Genomic DNA, 17,596 nt, shown 5'->3' on the forward strand with positions numbered 1-17,596 from the left:
AATCCCATTAACAGTTACCTCAAGGTGCTTTATATTGTAATGTAAAGGCCCAACAGTAATACCAAATGGTAGATGTCTCTATTTGCTTTATCCAAGTGCCTAAAAAATGGAGTATTTCTAGTGCTGAGAACACATCTGACATGCAAAATCTATTGTTTGCTACATTTGATTAAGAGCAGCTTCAGAAGTTGTCATGCGTCAAAGACATTTATGTTAGTCATGCTTTAATAGAGGCATTACTGTTTTAGTCACACACTGTCCTTTGGCTGCATTTTCTCTCCTCTTTGGATCTTGCTACACCCTAACACAACATTACTGCAAGTCCTGCAAATAAACCAAGGATGGTTAACCAGATCCGGGCTACAGGCAGGAAGAAGACTGAACCCTTTCTATTCAGGCAGGGGAACAGCCAAGCAGCTTTAACCCTGCAGCAGAAAGTGAATTAAAGAAGTGTTTGTGTGTGAGAATGTATGTGTGTACGTATATTTGTGTGTTTATACAAGTGTATGTGTGTTAAAACTGGATAAAAAAGGGAGCCACTGCTCGTGCTACATTAGAGATGTCAGATTTGAAGTGTAGGCGCTGATTGTCCCCCTTAAGTAAGCTGAAGGCGCTAATATGACCTGGCTATTTAGTCCAGAAAACTGAAATCTCAAATTACCACATTTTTGCATCTATAGTTTCCTTTCTTCTGCATGCATTTCTTCTGCTCCTTTTATTTTCTCCTTTCCATTTCTCTTTGCAGATGTTGACTGTTTGACTTTCTCTGCAGGTGTCATTCTTCCTGTTCATTGTGTTTGTGGTTTACACCATGTTGCCGTTCTCCATGCGGGACGCCGTCATCGCCAGTGTTCTAACCTCTGCCTCTCACACCATCGTGCTGAGTGTCTGCCTGTCCACCACAGCTGATCACGTGGAGCCAGTAGTGTGGCAGGTAAGGCAGTCAAACTTTAGTGCAAGTTAACAGTTGCGAGCACATGAATGCACAGGAGAAAAGCACAGACCCTTTATACCTGCACAGAGAGCATCAGCAGCCTCCTTAGATTGATATGTATATGGGGAAACCTGTTCAAAAGGTAAATCGCCCTTAACCAACAACCACCTACATCTGAAGGTCACTAAATAAATCCTGCCCTGTTCTTCATTTAAGGTAACTTATTATTACTATCTAGATCAAATAATAAAGCAAAGTTGTTTTGTGACATTTAATTTGTTTCCTCATCAGGCTCACTATACAGGTTGTATTTATAGCAAACAAACAATTGTGACCTTTAAACAAAAACTAATTTAGCATATCAGCTGAGTGATAGAAATTCTAATGTATTTTTTTATCCATCATTAAAAGGTCACCTCTCTTTCTAGCAGTACTGCTTCTTGTGTGCTAACTGTTCAGGCATATGCCATATGGTGATAAAGACAAAGCAAAAGCAATATCAGGTAACTGTCTAGCTAATACTTTAATCAATTAGTGCCTAATTAGACCTGATTTCAACAGTCAATAATTTTCAATACACTGGGGGCTAATTTCTTCCAATCCATAAAGTAAACAGGATTAATTTAATAAGCACGTTACAAAAGCTCTTCCTCACTGACAGCCTGAGACTTTGAAGAATTTCAGAGCCAGCCACAACAAGCATTTATAGCACATGAAAAATAAGTCTGATAATGATCATTAGTCCACCAACAAAAGCCTTTTGTTACATAAAAATTATTGAGCTGAATATCATTGAAACTTAGAAAAGATGTGGCGCTTGGGTTCAGCAAGAGCCCAAGAAAAATGTAATCAGTTTTCTTTAACAGAAATGGCGCACTGGCCCTGGTGGAGAACATACTCACCTAGTACCTTTCTAGTTTTAACAGATGCTCACTTCAGAGACTTCCAAAATGTACAGTTACTTCAGAAATTATTCAGACCATTTTATGGATAAAATTAGCATTTCCCATGTGTATAGTCAATAAACTTCAAGGGGCATCAGTTGAAATAGGACAGCACTTTGTAACATGTCACTTGATTTTACTTTCTTCATCTTTCATAGGACTGGTTTGACAGCCTTCTACTCTCCTTCTTTAGACACAGTAGAGTAGAATTACTTGTTTCATAATCAATATATATATTTTTCCACATTGAGTTTATTTTTTCCATTGAATAAACTCAATGTCAGTGTAATATAGTGTATTCTACTCATAGTCATTCAGCGTGCCATCGGGCAGCAGTTGGCTATTTTAGTGTGAAAACTACAGCTAGCTAAACAGTGCTGGGGTCATTCCTCAAAAAAAAGAATGTATTACATGTTTCTTTTCTTTAAGTACTGCGTTATGTTACTCAGTAGCTTCCTGGAGTGGAGTAAGTCATTTGGTACACTACTTGTTAGAGGACTGACATTGAAGTAGCTCCTTTTTAGGCACTAAATAGCCATCTGAGGCTGGCATACAGCTCTCAGACATGCCTAGACTTTGTACAAGGAAATGTAAACTCATTTTCTATGGCAAAAATATTTTGCTATAGCAACAGTATTGCGATATGGCATTCTAAATGGCATAGCCAGTCACATTTTAGCTTCTATTAAGGGCTGATACAGAGGAGAACACTCTGCTGTGTGAAAAGATCAATCCTAACCTGACTGTTATCATGGCATGAATCACAAGTTAGAACTCGTGGTTCATGGCGCTTTAAAAGATGTTACAAAACTAAATCATTTACAGATATTGACACTCTGCTCAAAAGCCTGTTGGTTATCTCAGTAAATGGGCAAGACGTTGTCTCCTTTCCTGAAAAGATGTGGGGAAAAGTAGTGTGACATGCCCATTTTTCTGCTTTCCTGTGGAGTTAAAAAAGAAGCTTGTCATCCACGGAGACTGTTTTCCTAGTTTGGCAAGTAGAAATATACTTGAGTCTGCCTACTTATTTTTTTACACTATGATTCTCCAATTTAACAGTGTTTTAAAATTAAAATTTGAAGTCAAGTTGTTTGTCAGGTCAAATTGTGGTATGTGAAAGGGGTTTTTAATTGTGGCATATTAAAATGTCAATTAACATTGTGTTTTGTTGTTTAACTGCATGCTTTGTTTTTGCAAGAGGAAGGAACAAGACCTTTCCCCCTGAAATCATCATTTAAAAATTGCATTTTGTATTTACTTGAGTTATATTTGTTAATATTAAAACATTTAATGTGACAAATATGCAGACAAATAAGAAATCAGGATGAGGGTAAATACTTTTTACTGTGCTGTGTGTCAGCTTATATTGTGGATCTTCCTTCTGTCTTCCTCAGGCATGATTTTGTCAATCTTTTGTGTTGGGACAGAGTGTGGTTTATGTCCTTTTTCTTAGGTAAGAGCAGTGAGTCAGTGTGACAGGATGCTCTCAGGCTTATGTGTGAAAGAATAACTACTAGAGAGCAGCTATTAAAAACCTCCTCTGCTGAGGTGAAGTTGATGGATTTGTAGTACAACAACATCCTCTTTAGTCCAGTTTGGTTAAGATGTCACAAAGATATTTAACATGTATTGCTACAAAGGATCTTATGGGTCAGAAGGAGCATTTGAGATATTGGGGTGGTGTAACTTAATAGTTAATAACAGGAAATTGTGAACATACACTAGCAAAAAATGCTTGACTAAAGCTGGTCAAAAATTGCTACTGTGAATAGCTAACTGAGCTCCGAACGACAGAGCTTTAGGATGAAATATTCTTTTCAACATTTTATGTAAGTGTGTTTTGTTTTTTTCAGCTTTAGTGTGAAAATAGAAAAGTTTGGCCGCCCCAAACTGCTGCTGTAATGTAATTAGGAAAATTGTTTGTGCTGTTGCTAGGAATTGTGTTCTTCATAAACACCTTAATCAGCTGCTGGTACGATCAGCATCCCAGGTTCATCTCAGCAAACACTGAAGAAAAAAAAACATGGCAATTCACTTTATGAATGCAGATAATTAAGAAAAATGAATGCATCTTTTCAGTGATAATAACTAGGTATGCCCACCAGTGCATCATATCGTTGAAACCGTTCAAACCTTTACTGTGTTCGTGTGTTAGTGCAGCATCGTGCTTTTATCCATTGGCTGATGGCTTTTTGAGGGCAGCCGCCATCTGTTCAGTGCTTCTGAAATCTTATAAGATGAGCTACATCCTCTATATGTGTATTATGATTCAATATCCTTTTAAGTAATACACACAAACACACACAAAAGCAAATATAGATTCACATATCAACATGTGGATTATTTATGTATAATCTAAATATACTGTATATATTATAATGTATATAAATATGCTATAAATATTTGTGCACAGCTAAAGTAATTGGCTGTGACTATATGTAGACTTGAAGGTTTTTTAGATTACATTAGATTTTTTTATTTCAGAAATTTTTAATATTGCATTCAGCAGTTTTTGGGGAAAAATCTATCAGTCTGTTCCTCCAGACATTTGTAAATGTCAGCTGTTAAATGCCTACACACTCGTGAGAGAGTGCCCAGGGGGTTTTAAGTGAGAAGCAACCATGCCAACATCTTGACTTTGTCAGGTCTATTAAACTTTACAGTGTTGGCTCATTGGAGTTTCAATGAACCAGCTTATTTATTGAACAGGAAATAGCACTTTGTTGGATCCACATTACTTGTGGGTAATATTTAGGAGCAATAACAATGAAGCATTATCATTTTCATCTTTTACAAATAATTATATCTGTTTCTGGTCCTAAGAGGTACAAAGATTGCTCAGGCAGCTCAGTGTATGCCTCAACTTTATGTGAGGTTAGATACTGTAATTATCTATTGATAGATGTATAGAGAAAGCTACTAACTGAATCTATCATTAGAGCTATTAAAAACATTATTTTTCAAAATAATGCTCTTATTTCAATGTCAGTGACTTCTTTGAGTTTTTGGGCACTAACGTTAATGCAATGTAAACTTTGATGTAATCAGGTCCTGTGCAACACTGAAAATTGTTCATGTAAGCTGACCACTGTGTTTTTGTATCAAAGCTTCTCCCTTCAGACTAGAAGCAAACATCTGATGCGTACTTTCTTAATTATTTTTGAGTACTTAAGTCATCAATAATTCATCACAGTGTTCACACTCCATTTAAGCTTTAGCTGACAGAATTTCACATAAACTACTGCGGTAGTAGCTGTTGAATATTGCATGTATTACCTGTTTTCAGAGGATGTTTTGAAGGACGGGAGGCTTCATTTGAATTCAGATAAGGGTTTTTGCCTTTGTTAAAGATATTTTACATACTTAAGTGTGTTTGTGAGGTCTAAACTGTGAGACTGGTATTTCTTGAATTCTTGAATTTCTCTGTCTCATCCTTTCAGATTGAATCATATTAAAGTTTTATGTCAGTAATACGAACCAAAATTGCAATTCTTGAGTATTTCTGTCTGTACTCAGATCATCCAGGCTACTGGTCTCAACGGTGTGTATTTCACTGGATGTGATTTTCATATTGCCAAAAGAAGAAACCTTTTTTATGGAGCAATTGTGTGATTTAGCTGCATTCCTGTATTTAAATTCCTGTTGACTGAGCAAAAGAGTTGAGTAGCAGTTGAGCAAAGTCAGTGATCTCTCATTTGAGCCATATTCACACACGCAGTGCATCTCTGAACTTACCTCCCCCGAAATTAGCCGACAGAGAGGCATGTAAGATGCAGATATCCAGACAACAACATGTCTCTAACGTTTCATATCCCTAAAGCAAAGTCTGTTTGTGCCATGGTGAGAAAAGTGCATGCAATAGCCCAGTGAATTCACAATCACACACTGGCCTCAGGTTTGCTGCCTCCAGCTGTTTTTAATAATTTATTGTGGGTGTTCTACTAAAAAAAACATTCATTTTTTTTATATTCTTGTTTGATATTTGTGGTTCCTTTTTTGATCCTTTGTATCATTGTTTGCTAATCATTGTGAAGACATTTGGATTTTTTACAGCGCAAGCTAAGTGAGTTATCTGTTTGGCACTTGTCTACACAATGACATTTATGTCAAAGAATTTTAACATCTCCTCTAATTAGAAATAGGCAGCCCGCACCATGGCCCTTGCCCTCTCACTTAAGTGGGACTCTGTGAAATCACATCCATTTTCAATGCATTTTGAGTTAATTTTGAAACACCAACTATGCCAGTATTTGTCTTTCTCAAGCATAGAGTTTTCTTAAAAACTCTGCATGCGTTTTGTGGATTTGCTCTAATATATAGGACCTTGTGTAATATAATGGACACAAGGGTTCTTCGGAAGTATGAAGAATTTGGCCCAATAGAACAACCAATTAATTTATAGTAGAAATGGAGTGTGATCTGGGTTCTTATTACCTGCAGTATTTCAGACTTCTTCTGCATATTTGAGTTCCTTCAGCGAGACTTTTTAAAAATTTGTTATTTTCTGCTAAGTGTACAGAGTAGACAGAAAAGTGGGGAGGAGCTACGTGAGCTACAAGGGTCTAAGGCAGGGGTCTCAAACTCCAGTCCTCGAGGGCCGGTGTCCTGTAACTTTTCCATGTGTCCCTGTTGCAACCACCTGACTACAATTAGTAGGTCATTATCAAGACTCTATAGAACTTGACTGCATGCCATTTGATTCATGTTACAGCAGCTCATGAGTGAATGAACATGTTGCAATAAAAGCACTTTTAGAAGTACATTTTTCCAAACACTTAGATTTACTTAAATTTACTTGAGTAGGGTTAGGGGTTGCCACTTCAGCATGCAGTCAAGTTCTATACTAATACTATACTAATCTTGTTCAGGTGTGTTGAAACAGGGACACGTGGAAAAGTTTCAGGACACTGGTCCTCGAGGACTGGAGTTTGAGACCCCTGGTCTAAGGAGTGTCTTGTTTGGTGGACTTGGAATCATGTTTGCTTTTTTGCAGATGATGTTGTCCTGTTGATTCTATCCAGACACAACTTCCAGTTCAGTGGGGTGGATAACAGTGTGAAGCAGCTGGGATGAAAATTGGCTCTTATAATTGTGAGGTCTTGGTTCCTCAGCTGGAAAAGAGTAGATTGGCTGCTCACATGAGGTGCTCACAGATCTTTTTTCCTGTTTTTTGTGCCTCTGTCATTGGCAGTTATTTTGTTTGTTTGGTTGTTTTTTGGGGTGGTATTTGGATATTGCCTACCACCACAACTCATTTTAGGTACATTTTAACAGTGTACAGAGCTAAAATGCTTGTGGACCTTACTGTAGTTTGATATATCCTTTCAATTCTAAGTTACTGTTTGTCATTTGTGCTTGTGGTCATTTCTATTGAGGGTCTACTTAAGACAGGACTGGTGGACGTCTGTCACTGATGTACAATAAAAACAAGATTCATCTGCACGCTAATGTCTTTCTCGATCCACATGTCAGTAACATGGCAGAAATATAACATTCAGAAAGTGAAGTTTGCTGATTTGAGATAATCCCAGCAGGAGTCACAGCCCCTTGAGATGTGATTCTCACCTAACCCTGCTGTTATCTGTAATTGGGTACCACTGAGGTACAAATGACTTGCACCACCAGCCCTTATACACAGCTGATATTTCAACCCAGTTTTACGGAAAAAGATGTAATAGACACACCGGTCCACCGTGTCCATTTCGCGCTTTGCCTCTCCAAATCGAGAATAGACACCCATGCAGAATTTGCAGTAAGTTGCAGTAATCTGCAGGAACAGCAGAGGGAAATACTTTATTTCAAGCCAACATGAAAATAATCACGGAAAAGTGTTTCAACAGACATTATTAACACAATGCATATTAGCCACCAAGGTACTTCATACCTTTTTTGCTCACTACTGACTTTGTGGCTTTTAATATATTATCTCCCATTGCTGGTAAAAATTTTTTACATGCAGTAATGCAATTTCAGCATGTGTGTCTATTTCATGTTTTGGAGAGGCAAAGTGTGAAGTGGAAACGGTGGACCGATGTGTGTATTACAAGGTTTGCTGGGATGTAAGTAGTCAGTGTGAGAGTCGGGTTATAGAGTAATATTTATGTTAACTTAATGTAATCTGCTGAGCACATATTACAGTTGAGTAAATATTGGTAAAATATCACATAGTACCTGCATAAAAGGATAAACTCAAATGCAAATTAAATGCACCCACTCATCTTTGCATTTAGATTTCAAGTATAGTTAAAAGAAATTTAACTTTACTGACATTGTGCCTTAAAATATTCTTTTTAGTCTTCAAAGAGCTACATGCCATTTGACTATATCGACCTCAGCTACACACAATAGGAAGTAATTTGCATTTAACATCAGATGTAGGTTTTGCATACTGAAAATTTCTCTGAAGTGACTTCCTGTTTTTTTTTAATTTAGGCTCTGGTGCAGCAAGGTTTATATTAACCAGCCACTAAAGATGTGCCTGAATAGATTATTTGTTAAATATGCTGGTGTGATAAGGGAATTTAAACTTGCATTTTCATGCATGAGTTATGACAACCTCAATCAGGATTTTTTCTTAAGTATTTTTATTCATCAAAAATACTTAAGAAAAAAATCCTACTATGTAATTACTATTTAAATAATAGTAATTACAATGAAACACGCCATACGTCTGCAGTAACACTAAACGACCAGTGGGCGGCAGGGTATGGAGTGACACATCAGTGTCCAATGAAGTGGTTTATGTACAAGTATACCATCAACACTGGCACAAATACAAGAAAACATCCTTTGAATAGCTGTCCACTATAGTGACCACTATGCATGAAAGGGTTAAAATATTATGTACAGTCTATGGGCTGTTAAGCGCTTCTATAAACCACCGTACAAAAGCCCCTATCCATCTTTTTGTGGCTTTTTTCAGTCATTCAATGATCTACCCTAAAAAACTGCTCTACAGTACCAGATTCTGGCTGTTTTGTCAGTTTTCCCATTGAAAATGGATGATGATCAACAAAGCCAAGCTTGTGCATACTATATCTTTTAGAAGAAAGATATAGAGGGAAAAAATGTTTTTTGTGTTCTTTCAGTATTTTTTAATGTGCAGAAAAAAGGCCTGGCGGAGAGAAAGAGGGATGTCTGTTTGAAATACACTGAATAGATGTGAAAGTAAATCCAGACAGCAGGTCACCTCATGTACTTGGCTACTGGCCTCGATGTTTGCTTTTGTCAAATATAGAGATATGGTACATTTCTGGTGTAGTCACATAAACATTTAGGGAAACAGCTTTCTCAATAAGGAGACAATATATGCGTAGTTTATACTATTCTCACCTCAGTATGATTCACTGCAATATTTCTTTATCGGCTCTCCCTAGTTTTATAAGTATTGCTTGCCTTGGACCCTGGTTAAGAAAATGTTGATGGGTAGGTTTTTGTGATGGATAAGTAGGAAGTGTCTGCTACAGGTGGTTACAATTGCTTTATACTTGTCTGTGCAGCTGCCTGGTCTGCCTTTAAGCTGTCAAATAAAAATACTGAATAATTTAGCATTGTAAAAAGGGTACATAGGGGTTTTTGGTTTTGTTTGGAAAATAACTTTAAATTCAGTTTCAGCTGTTTACTAGAAGCAAAGTACAGATGTCTGCAAGCTATAAAATTCATGAGGAAGGCTTTAGTTTTTGTGGTTGTTAGACTTTTTTTGTTTTCTTCCTGTCTGACTATTATTACTAAAATAAAATGTCCTTTTTGCAAAGGTCACCAGCTTCTACTCGTGCTGTGATGTAAGTCTGTTGGGCATATTTATGTCCAAAAAGAGAGAACAATGGTCACTGTGACAGTAAGGTCAACATTATGCTGGAGAGAAAAGACACAAAGACGGAGAGTAGAAGTGAAAGAGAAATGGTGAGAATGAGACAAGGCATGCAAGAGTGTGAAGGAGAGGGAGATTTCTTTTCAAGCAATGGGGAAGAACCATTAAATTATCCATTTGCTGTATAGCTGCGAAATATTAAACTCAAGGTTACCAGAGCTCCAGGGTCTTTACCCATCCAAATCTTTAAACATCCAAATTGTTCCTGTAATGGGGCTTCTTGTTTAGTGCAGCCCTGCGTTTTGCCTGAAATGTGCTGAGAAATAAAGTCTTAATTTTGAGGACAGAGTGCAATTTGCACTCCATGCTGATAGTGGAGAGCGTCTATCCCTGTGTGTCATGGTTTGTATTGTCTGACTCTGAAGTAGGACATGTTCTATGAAAGATTTTCTTTTAAGATTTTGTTTTTTTCTGTGGTGTTTATATGTATGAAAAATTAAGACATCATTTCCAGTCTTTTGAATCATTAAAAGTAGCAGCGTAAATTCTGACTTGAGCCAATTTGCCACAGTCAAAAAGGTGAAAGTTTTCTCCACAAGTTTGGCTTAACTTTGCCATACTATGTCATTTATCTGCTGAATACAAAATGCACTCACATTGAAGAGTGAGAAAGAAAGATGTATCCAAAATATTGTAAACATTTGAAATGTTAGGCATTAGAAATACTTTAAAGCCAGGACTTAATTTGGTTTTGAGGTAGTCTGTCAATTGTGAACTTTCATGTGTAGCACTTGATGAAATGACAATACATATATTCAAAATTGTAGTCTGTGTCACAGCAACACTGTGGACTGATAAACAGCACATGCTCCATGCCAGCGGTCCAACCTTTTTTGCGCCACGGACCGGTTTATGTCCTACAATATTTTCATGGACGGGCCTTTAAGGTATCGCGGATAAATACAACAAAATAAAACCAGTACCGGTACGAAAAAAAAGAAGACTTATTCATAACACATGGGAAAAGACCCAGGGAAACTGAGTTAACGATAAAAATGATAACAATAAAAAACACTAAAAAACCCTGAAAACCATAAATTTCACACCCGAGCCTGAACTATCGCGGCCCGGTACCAAACGACTCCGGGGGTTGGGGACCGCTGCTCCATACCTCATCCCAGCAGTCAATCTGCAGCTGATATAAAGATGAACAAATATAAATGGGAGACTGTTAAGATCTTCTTTACTATGAGTATAGTGGCAGTGTATTTAAAAATAAGTTGAATGCTTTGGTTGGCGCAAGGTAGTGGACACAAAAGACATTTCAGGCATAAATGCATATTAAGTATGTATTAATACTGATTGGCCATCTTATTAATGACTTTACTAAATACAGTTTAGTAAAGTTTATGGGTGTAAAGATTTTGGCTTCTCATTATTACAATAAACAAATCTAATTAAGCCTTATTGTGCTCAAAACAATCCATTTTTTAGAGCAGTTGTCCCAACTGAGCCCACCATTGGTCAAATAGTGCTTGTAGTGGCATGTGATGTTTGCTGCAACAGTGCTAATTAAGGTAGGGCTCTTTGTGTGCGATCAGCCTGAACTCAGGGTCTATTTATATAGACGGGATGTAGTCACATAGGTTGCCCTTATTTGTGTTTCTGTATTTTCCTTGCAGGGTAGAGGCTGGGTTGCCATTGTAAAACCGAAGTGAGAGGAAATAAACAACCGAGCAGGGGCAGTATAGCGGTGTCAAATTTATCCAATGCCATTATTTTCTTATTGTATTGTATTTTTCTTTCTAAAGTCATCAGCAGGCAGAGGATGTTTCATTAAATAACTAAATGAAAGATGTGTATTTATATGCCACGACATTACCCTTGAATACAACGTAGCGCTGCCTGTTGATGTCACTGCAAGATCTCACCACCAAGATCTGGTACCATTGAGGAAAATATTTACTTTAGGTTGATTTTTACTTTCTTTCCTAAGCCTTCTTATAACAGGAACTATTTAATGGACTAATTCTAAATATGAGATAAATTCTTTATATTGTATTGTAACCACAATTTTATATATATAGTAAAGCTTAACAACACCTTTTATTGTTATTGTCCTCTGTTCCTACCCAGATTCTGGCCAATGTTATCATTTTCATGTGTGGCAACATGGCTGGAGCATACCATAAGCACCTGATGGAGCTGGCACTCAAACAGACCTACCAGGACACCTGCAACTGCATCAAGTCACCGATTAAACTGGAGTTTGAGAAGAGACAGCAGGTAAAGTGGTTAATAACACTTAATTAAAACACTGAAACAATGAACACCAGGCAATAAAATATTTATGATGGTGCTGTTCATTACAATAATTGTTACAGTAATGACTTTCAAATTTTAAACATTACTAAATTAGCAAATGATAATTAGAGGTAATATAGTGTAGTACAGTGGCATGGGGAAATGTTGGAGCCTTGTTAGAATGACTTATCTTATAATCTAGTCTGAATATTTATGTCATGCACTTGAGTCAAAAACCCCACTGCTACTTAACTCATCTTTCCTCTATTTTTCTTTTTTTTAATATATTTTTATGTCATACGTACATGCTATACTTAGCAGGTCCATAGAGTAGTGCTTTACGCATTTGCCTAACAAGTGAAAGATCCACAATTTGATCTCAAGAGGAGACACAAATCCCAATGAGTTTGTGAGTTTGTGTCAGGAAAGATATGTGGTGTAAAAAAAAAACTAAATAAAAATCTTCAATATAAAACATGCAGAGCTGCCTTGTGAATATGGGAACAGCTGAAAGCAGCACTTGTGTCCTGTGCTTAAAATGTCACTCTTTATATTAACACTCAAATTATTGAAATCAATCAGCTCTGGATAAATGGATTCCTTCTTATGTAGCACTTTTCTATTCCACCTGAGCACTCAAAGCGCTTTATACAACTTGCCTAATTGACCCGTTCATACAATCAGTTTTATTATGCTTAAGTGCTTTCTGTTAGTATTTGAGTATCTTGGCATGCAGACTTGAACAGCCAGGGATTGAACCATCAACCGTCCAGTTACTAGATGAGCTGCTCGACCTTCTGAGTTACAACAACAGAGAACTTTGTCAGGGCTACATTGTGCAGTAATCACACAGTGTGTGATTATCTCAGCCTATATTGGTATAGTTGGTTTTTTATGACAATTATCCTCATTGAGAATACCTGTTATCCTCAGGGTCCTCTTATATGCATTTAATAGTAATATTTTCTGTGATTTAAAAAAAAAAAAAAAGTTTTCTTATGTGAACCCTCATCACTCACATTTTGGACCGTGCTAGTTGTTTTTTGACATTATGTGTCTTCTATTAATGATATTCTACCAGCTTGCATTGTCTTTGTGTTTTCTCTGCATCTACCTGCAAAGTTGGAAGCATTGAAATACAATAATGCTAATTTGTTACTAATACTTTCAAGTGGTGCAGCATCCTGTGAGATAGTATTAGCAAAGTGTTGATTAAAGCCCTCTGATGTGAGACTCTGGGATCTGGCTAGCTTTTTACTACAGCTTTTGGTGAGTTATTTAGTGAGATGATGTGAATCCAGCTGCTGTTGTGAAAGCCCAGGCTTAGGGTTGAGCTGGTTTTTCATATGGTAAATGCAGGTTGTGGTGTTAGAAGTGCCATGAGGAAAGCTGAAAATGTCTGGGGTGGAGCATTTCGCAGTAGCCCTGGAGTGCTGCTGCTGCCTGTGACAGATGGTAGTAACTGTGCAGAGACACATTCCTCCTGGGCGCTCATTGCACTCATAATATATGCTGTTTGCTGCACTGCATGCTTTTATCCAAAGTGCTCTGCAGTACAGTGAGTGCATACATTTTCACTATGAGTGGTCCAAGTGGACTATGGGAATTCATCATACACCAAAATCACTGGTGGTATTCACAAGAAAAATGTCCCTCTCTTCCACATAGAATCCTCTGAGCGTGAAAAAGAGATGATGATCAGTGGTTATCACGTTTGGGGTGATATTGGATTAATTAAGCATTTCCTCCCAGCTTCTCTTCACCCTAAAGGTGAATTGCTTGCTAGGTACTGTAGGTTAGACTCAGTAGTCTGAGACATCTGAGAAAATTAGGGAGAAAGAAGTGAATAAAGGCTGAATTTAAATTGTAAGGGCTGGCAAGAAAGTAATGAATACTTGCAATAAATTCATTTTCTGTGCCAGCAACCTAATGCATGCACTCTAGTGTCTTTAAACCTATACATTAAATTGAATTTAGTTTATACACCTCATAGAAATTAAGTATAGATAACACAAAGTGAGTTAAACTTAAGTAATATCAATGTGTCCAGCTAGGAAGCATCAACCATTGTGAATGCTCTGGTCTGTGAGCACAGATTCCACTAAAGGACCTCATTCCACCTTCATGTAGTCTTTGGGCAAAACCATACATGAGAAGTTCACTGAAGGTCATTTTTGGGGCTCTGTCAGTGTTCCTCCTGTTTCTCCTTTCACAAAGGAGCAGATACTGGTCAATCCTTACTGGATTGAAACCCTCTACACCCTTTACCAGCTCTCCTTATGTAACCCCCGTCTCCTGGTTTCTCAGCCCTACTTTTGAAACTTTGCTGGGAGACATAGCAGACCTTACTGTCTTTTAACGATTGTATGGATGTGCCACATTGGAGAAGCTGGCCTACCTATGCAACCTGAGGGGGCTGCAGATATTGTGTCATGCTGCCACTAGTGAAAAGGACACTACCAAAAAAGCAAAACTAGCAAAGAATCAGCAAGGAAGGAGAAGGAGAGAGCACCAGCATCTTGCAGTCACTACCTGCTAAAGCATCCCTCCTCTGGGAGTTGTCTTTTTGTTGCAGGTGAAAGTGATTCACAGTGGTATATGTTGGCTAACTGGAGTGAGTGATATTGCTGAAGTTTAACTGACTTTGCTGTTCATTTTCTAAACTTATTATGCATGTATATTTCATGTTACCATCTGCTTTATTGCTTAAGTTACAGCTGTGGGGCAATGAATCAATGTGGCCCTGAGACAACAGACTCCACAGTTAACAGAAATAGGTTATGTTTATGCACATGTCATATTTGCTTTGTGATTTAACCAACTACTGTACAGGACCTGAATTTAACCACTTAATTTCCTCATCACATACATTTAAGTGCTTCATGGTAAAAAAAAAAATAAAATAAATAATGATCAGCTTGTTTTTTTTCTTGATGTTTCTGAACCTTCTGCGTTACTGCTACTTCTTTTTTTCCTTTGTGTTTTCTGCCATTAGGAGCGTCTCCTACTGTCTCTGCTGCCAGCTCACATTGCCCGTGTAATGAAAGCGGAGATCATCCAGAGATTAAAGGGTCCAAATTTTGGCCAGATTGAAAACACAAACAATTTTCACAACCTCTATGTCCAGAGGCACACTAATGTCAGGCATGTATCTTCTTTCTTTTTCTTTTTTTTTTAAAATCAAATGTATCTTTTTATAGCTAAGTGGTTCTGTACATGATGTGTAGGTCAAATTTACATACAGAGTAGGTACATACTAATGTATATTATTTTCAAATCAGATGTCTAAACTGTAAAATTCATAAAATCATTAAAGTGTATCCATTACTGTTTTTTATATCTCTAGCATACTTTATGCTGATATAGTAGGATTCACACGACTAGCCAGTGACTGCTCACCTGGAGAACTTGTGCACATGCTGAATGAACTGTTTGGCAAATTTGACCAAATAGCTAAGGTAAACATTTGCCTGCTCTGCTCTTGTAATGAATTACTGTCCTAACACATGCTGATCTTCTTTAGATTAACAGAGTTTACCTCTTAAACCTGCTTTACTGGAAAGTATTTTACTCGCTAGGAAATTTGTGAAGTGTGGAATTCACAAATTCTTAGTCACATGTTAGAAATTCTTAAAATTTCATGTACGTCCCTGCACCTTTGAATCATCCATGCCAGTCAAACAAATGTCTTTGAATGAAAATATTGCATACTAAAATTAGCCCTGTAGCATTCAGTGAGGAGTAACACTGATTATAACCAGTTTTTAATGCACTGTCTCTAATATTTATCAAACAAACTGATTTCAAAAAGTAAAAAGATTTTATCTATTTATAATTCACACCGTGTTTTAGCTTTTGGAAGCAGGATTGTAAATGAACATTTTGATATTTACCTGACCTTGTGTATCAGAGACTATGTTTCACCCTTCTACATGCAGGAAAATGAATGTATGCGGATCAAAATCCTTGGTGACTGTTACTACTGTGTGTCCGGCCTGCCAGAGTCACTACCGAACCACGCCAAAAACTGTGTGAAAATGGGTCTGGACATGTGTGAGGCCATTAAGTAAGTGCTGCCTTAGAGTAAAGTTGTTTTTCCAATTTCATTCACTATAGTTCAGCCTGGTGAATGAATCACTGATGTCAAAAACATGTTGTGACTATGTTCAGATTGTTAGTGTGGTTACTGGAAAACAGAAATAAGCATTAACGTATTGATTAGCAGACCTGCAATGAAAACAAAGGACTAATTGTTGTTGCTGTTTTCCATTTTTTAAGTAGTTTTCACTGTTTTGTCTTAGTTTCAGTTTTTTTAAAACAGCATATATCATATGTCACAGAGTTAGGCATTTGCTCTTTTTTCTGACATGCACACTTGTTTTTTTCCTGCTCCACATTAACAAAACAACTTTTTGATGTATGACAGGAAAGTACGGGACGCCACAGGGGTTGATATCAACATGCGTGTTGGTGTGCATTCTGGGAATGTCCTGTGTGGTGTCATTGGACTTCAAAAATGGCAGTATGATGTCTGGTCACATGATGTCACACTGGCCAATCACATGGAGGCAGGCGGTGTACCAGGGTAAGTGAGAAGCATATAAAAGCATATTGTAAGGGATTTGAATTTCAAAAAAGGAAATTATGTCGCTACATCACATTTTGCCTGGATCACTGTTGTCTGGCTTGTTGTTTGCTAAATTATGCCAAATAAATGTCCAGATATATTGTTAATATACACAGGAAACCATTCTTTTATCAAATGTTCCCTTTAAGGCGAGTCCACATCACTTCAGTGACACTGGAGCACCTAAATGGTGCCTATAAGGTGGAAGATGGAGATGGACAAGAAAGAGATCCTTACCTAAAGGAACATGGAGTCATCACATATCTGGTCATTAACCCAAAGGTATCACACACATGTTAGATCCAGTAAAAAAGAATATTGGACACTGAAGAAAAAGCACTAACATGAGAATTCAAACATGAAACATGTTTGTCCAGGTCGAGCGGCGGAGCCCACAGCACCATTACCGACCCAGAAACACTGTAGATGGAGCCAAGATGAGAGCCTCTGTCAGGATGACCCGCTATCTGGAGTCATGGGGAGCAGCGAAGCCCTTTGCCAACCTGCACCACAGAGACAGCATGACTAATGAGAATGGGAAGATCAATACTGCTGTGTGTGATTTCTTTCTATACATGTTTTTTCTTGTTTGTCAGTTAATCTGTAGCTACTAATTTGTCTCTTTTCTCTTGTACTGTGTTTAGGACGTGAAGATGGGGCAGTATCACTTCCAGAGGAGATCAGAAAGGCAAATTACTCATATTATAGCGCCGCACAATTTCCTTTGACAGGATTATCCTCATCTCTTTTTATATTATAAGGACAGCCAACAAAATGTTTTGATAACACTTTTTTTTTTTTTTTTGCTTTAAGCTTTAAAGTGTGAGTCACTAATGCTATGTGAAAATAAAAGATATCTTGTCTCTTACATTTTGTTATCCATTAAAGGACCAAGTCTCAGAAAAAACGGTTTGAGGAGGAGCTCAACGAGAGGATGATCAGGACTTTTGATGGGATAACATCACAAAAGTATTATT

The 17,596-nt window shown here is 37.5% G+C and overlaps 1 protein-coding gene across 9 annotated transcripts in view; it reads left to right on the forward strand.

The window, feature by feature from the left end:
• The window catches only part of adcy2a (adenylate cyclase 2a), a 57,812-nt gene that overhangs the window by 26,087 nt on the left and 14,129 nt on the right, over nucleotides 1-17,596 (forward strand). For all 9 annotated transcript variants that reach the window (XM_039619195.1, XM_039619197.1, XM_039619198.1 and 6 more), the window contains 10 exons: nucleotides 773-934; nucleotides 11,825-11,974; nucleotides 14,988-15,136; nucleotides 15,339-15,450; nucleotides 15,931-16,058; nucleotides 16,419-16,577; nucleotides 16,769-16,901; nucleotides 16,997-17,173; nucleotides 17,264-17,307; nucleotides 17,508-17,588. In XM_039619195.1, the coding sequence (XP_039475129.1) occupies nucleotides 773-934; nucleotides 11,825-11,974; nucleotides 14,988-15,136; nucleotides 15,339-15,450; nucleotides 15,931-16,058; nucleotides 16,419-16,577; nucleotides 16,769-16,901; nucleotides 16,997-17,173; nucleotides 17,264-17,307; nucleotides 17,508-17,588 (1,295 nt within the window). The remainder of the gene's footprint in view (nucleotides 1-772; nucleotides 935-11,824; nucleotides 11,975-14,987; nucleotides 15,137-15,338; nucleotides 15,451-15,930; nucleotides 16,059-16,418; nucleotides 16,578-16,768; nucleotides 16,902-16,996; nucleotides 17,174-17,263; nucleotides 17,308-17,507; nucleotides 17,589-17,596) is intronic.

Source organism: Oreochromis aureus, linkage group 11, assembly GCF_013358895.1.
Source record: "Oreochromis aureus strain Israel breed Guangdong linkage group 11, ZZ_aureus, whole genome shotgun sequence".
In the NCBI taxonomy this organism is placed as follows: Eukaryota; Metazoa; Chordata; class Actinopteri; order Cichliformes; family Cichlidae; genus Oreochromis; species Oreochromis aureus.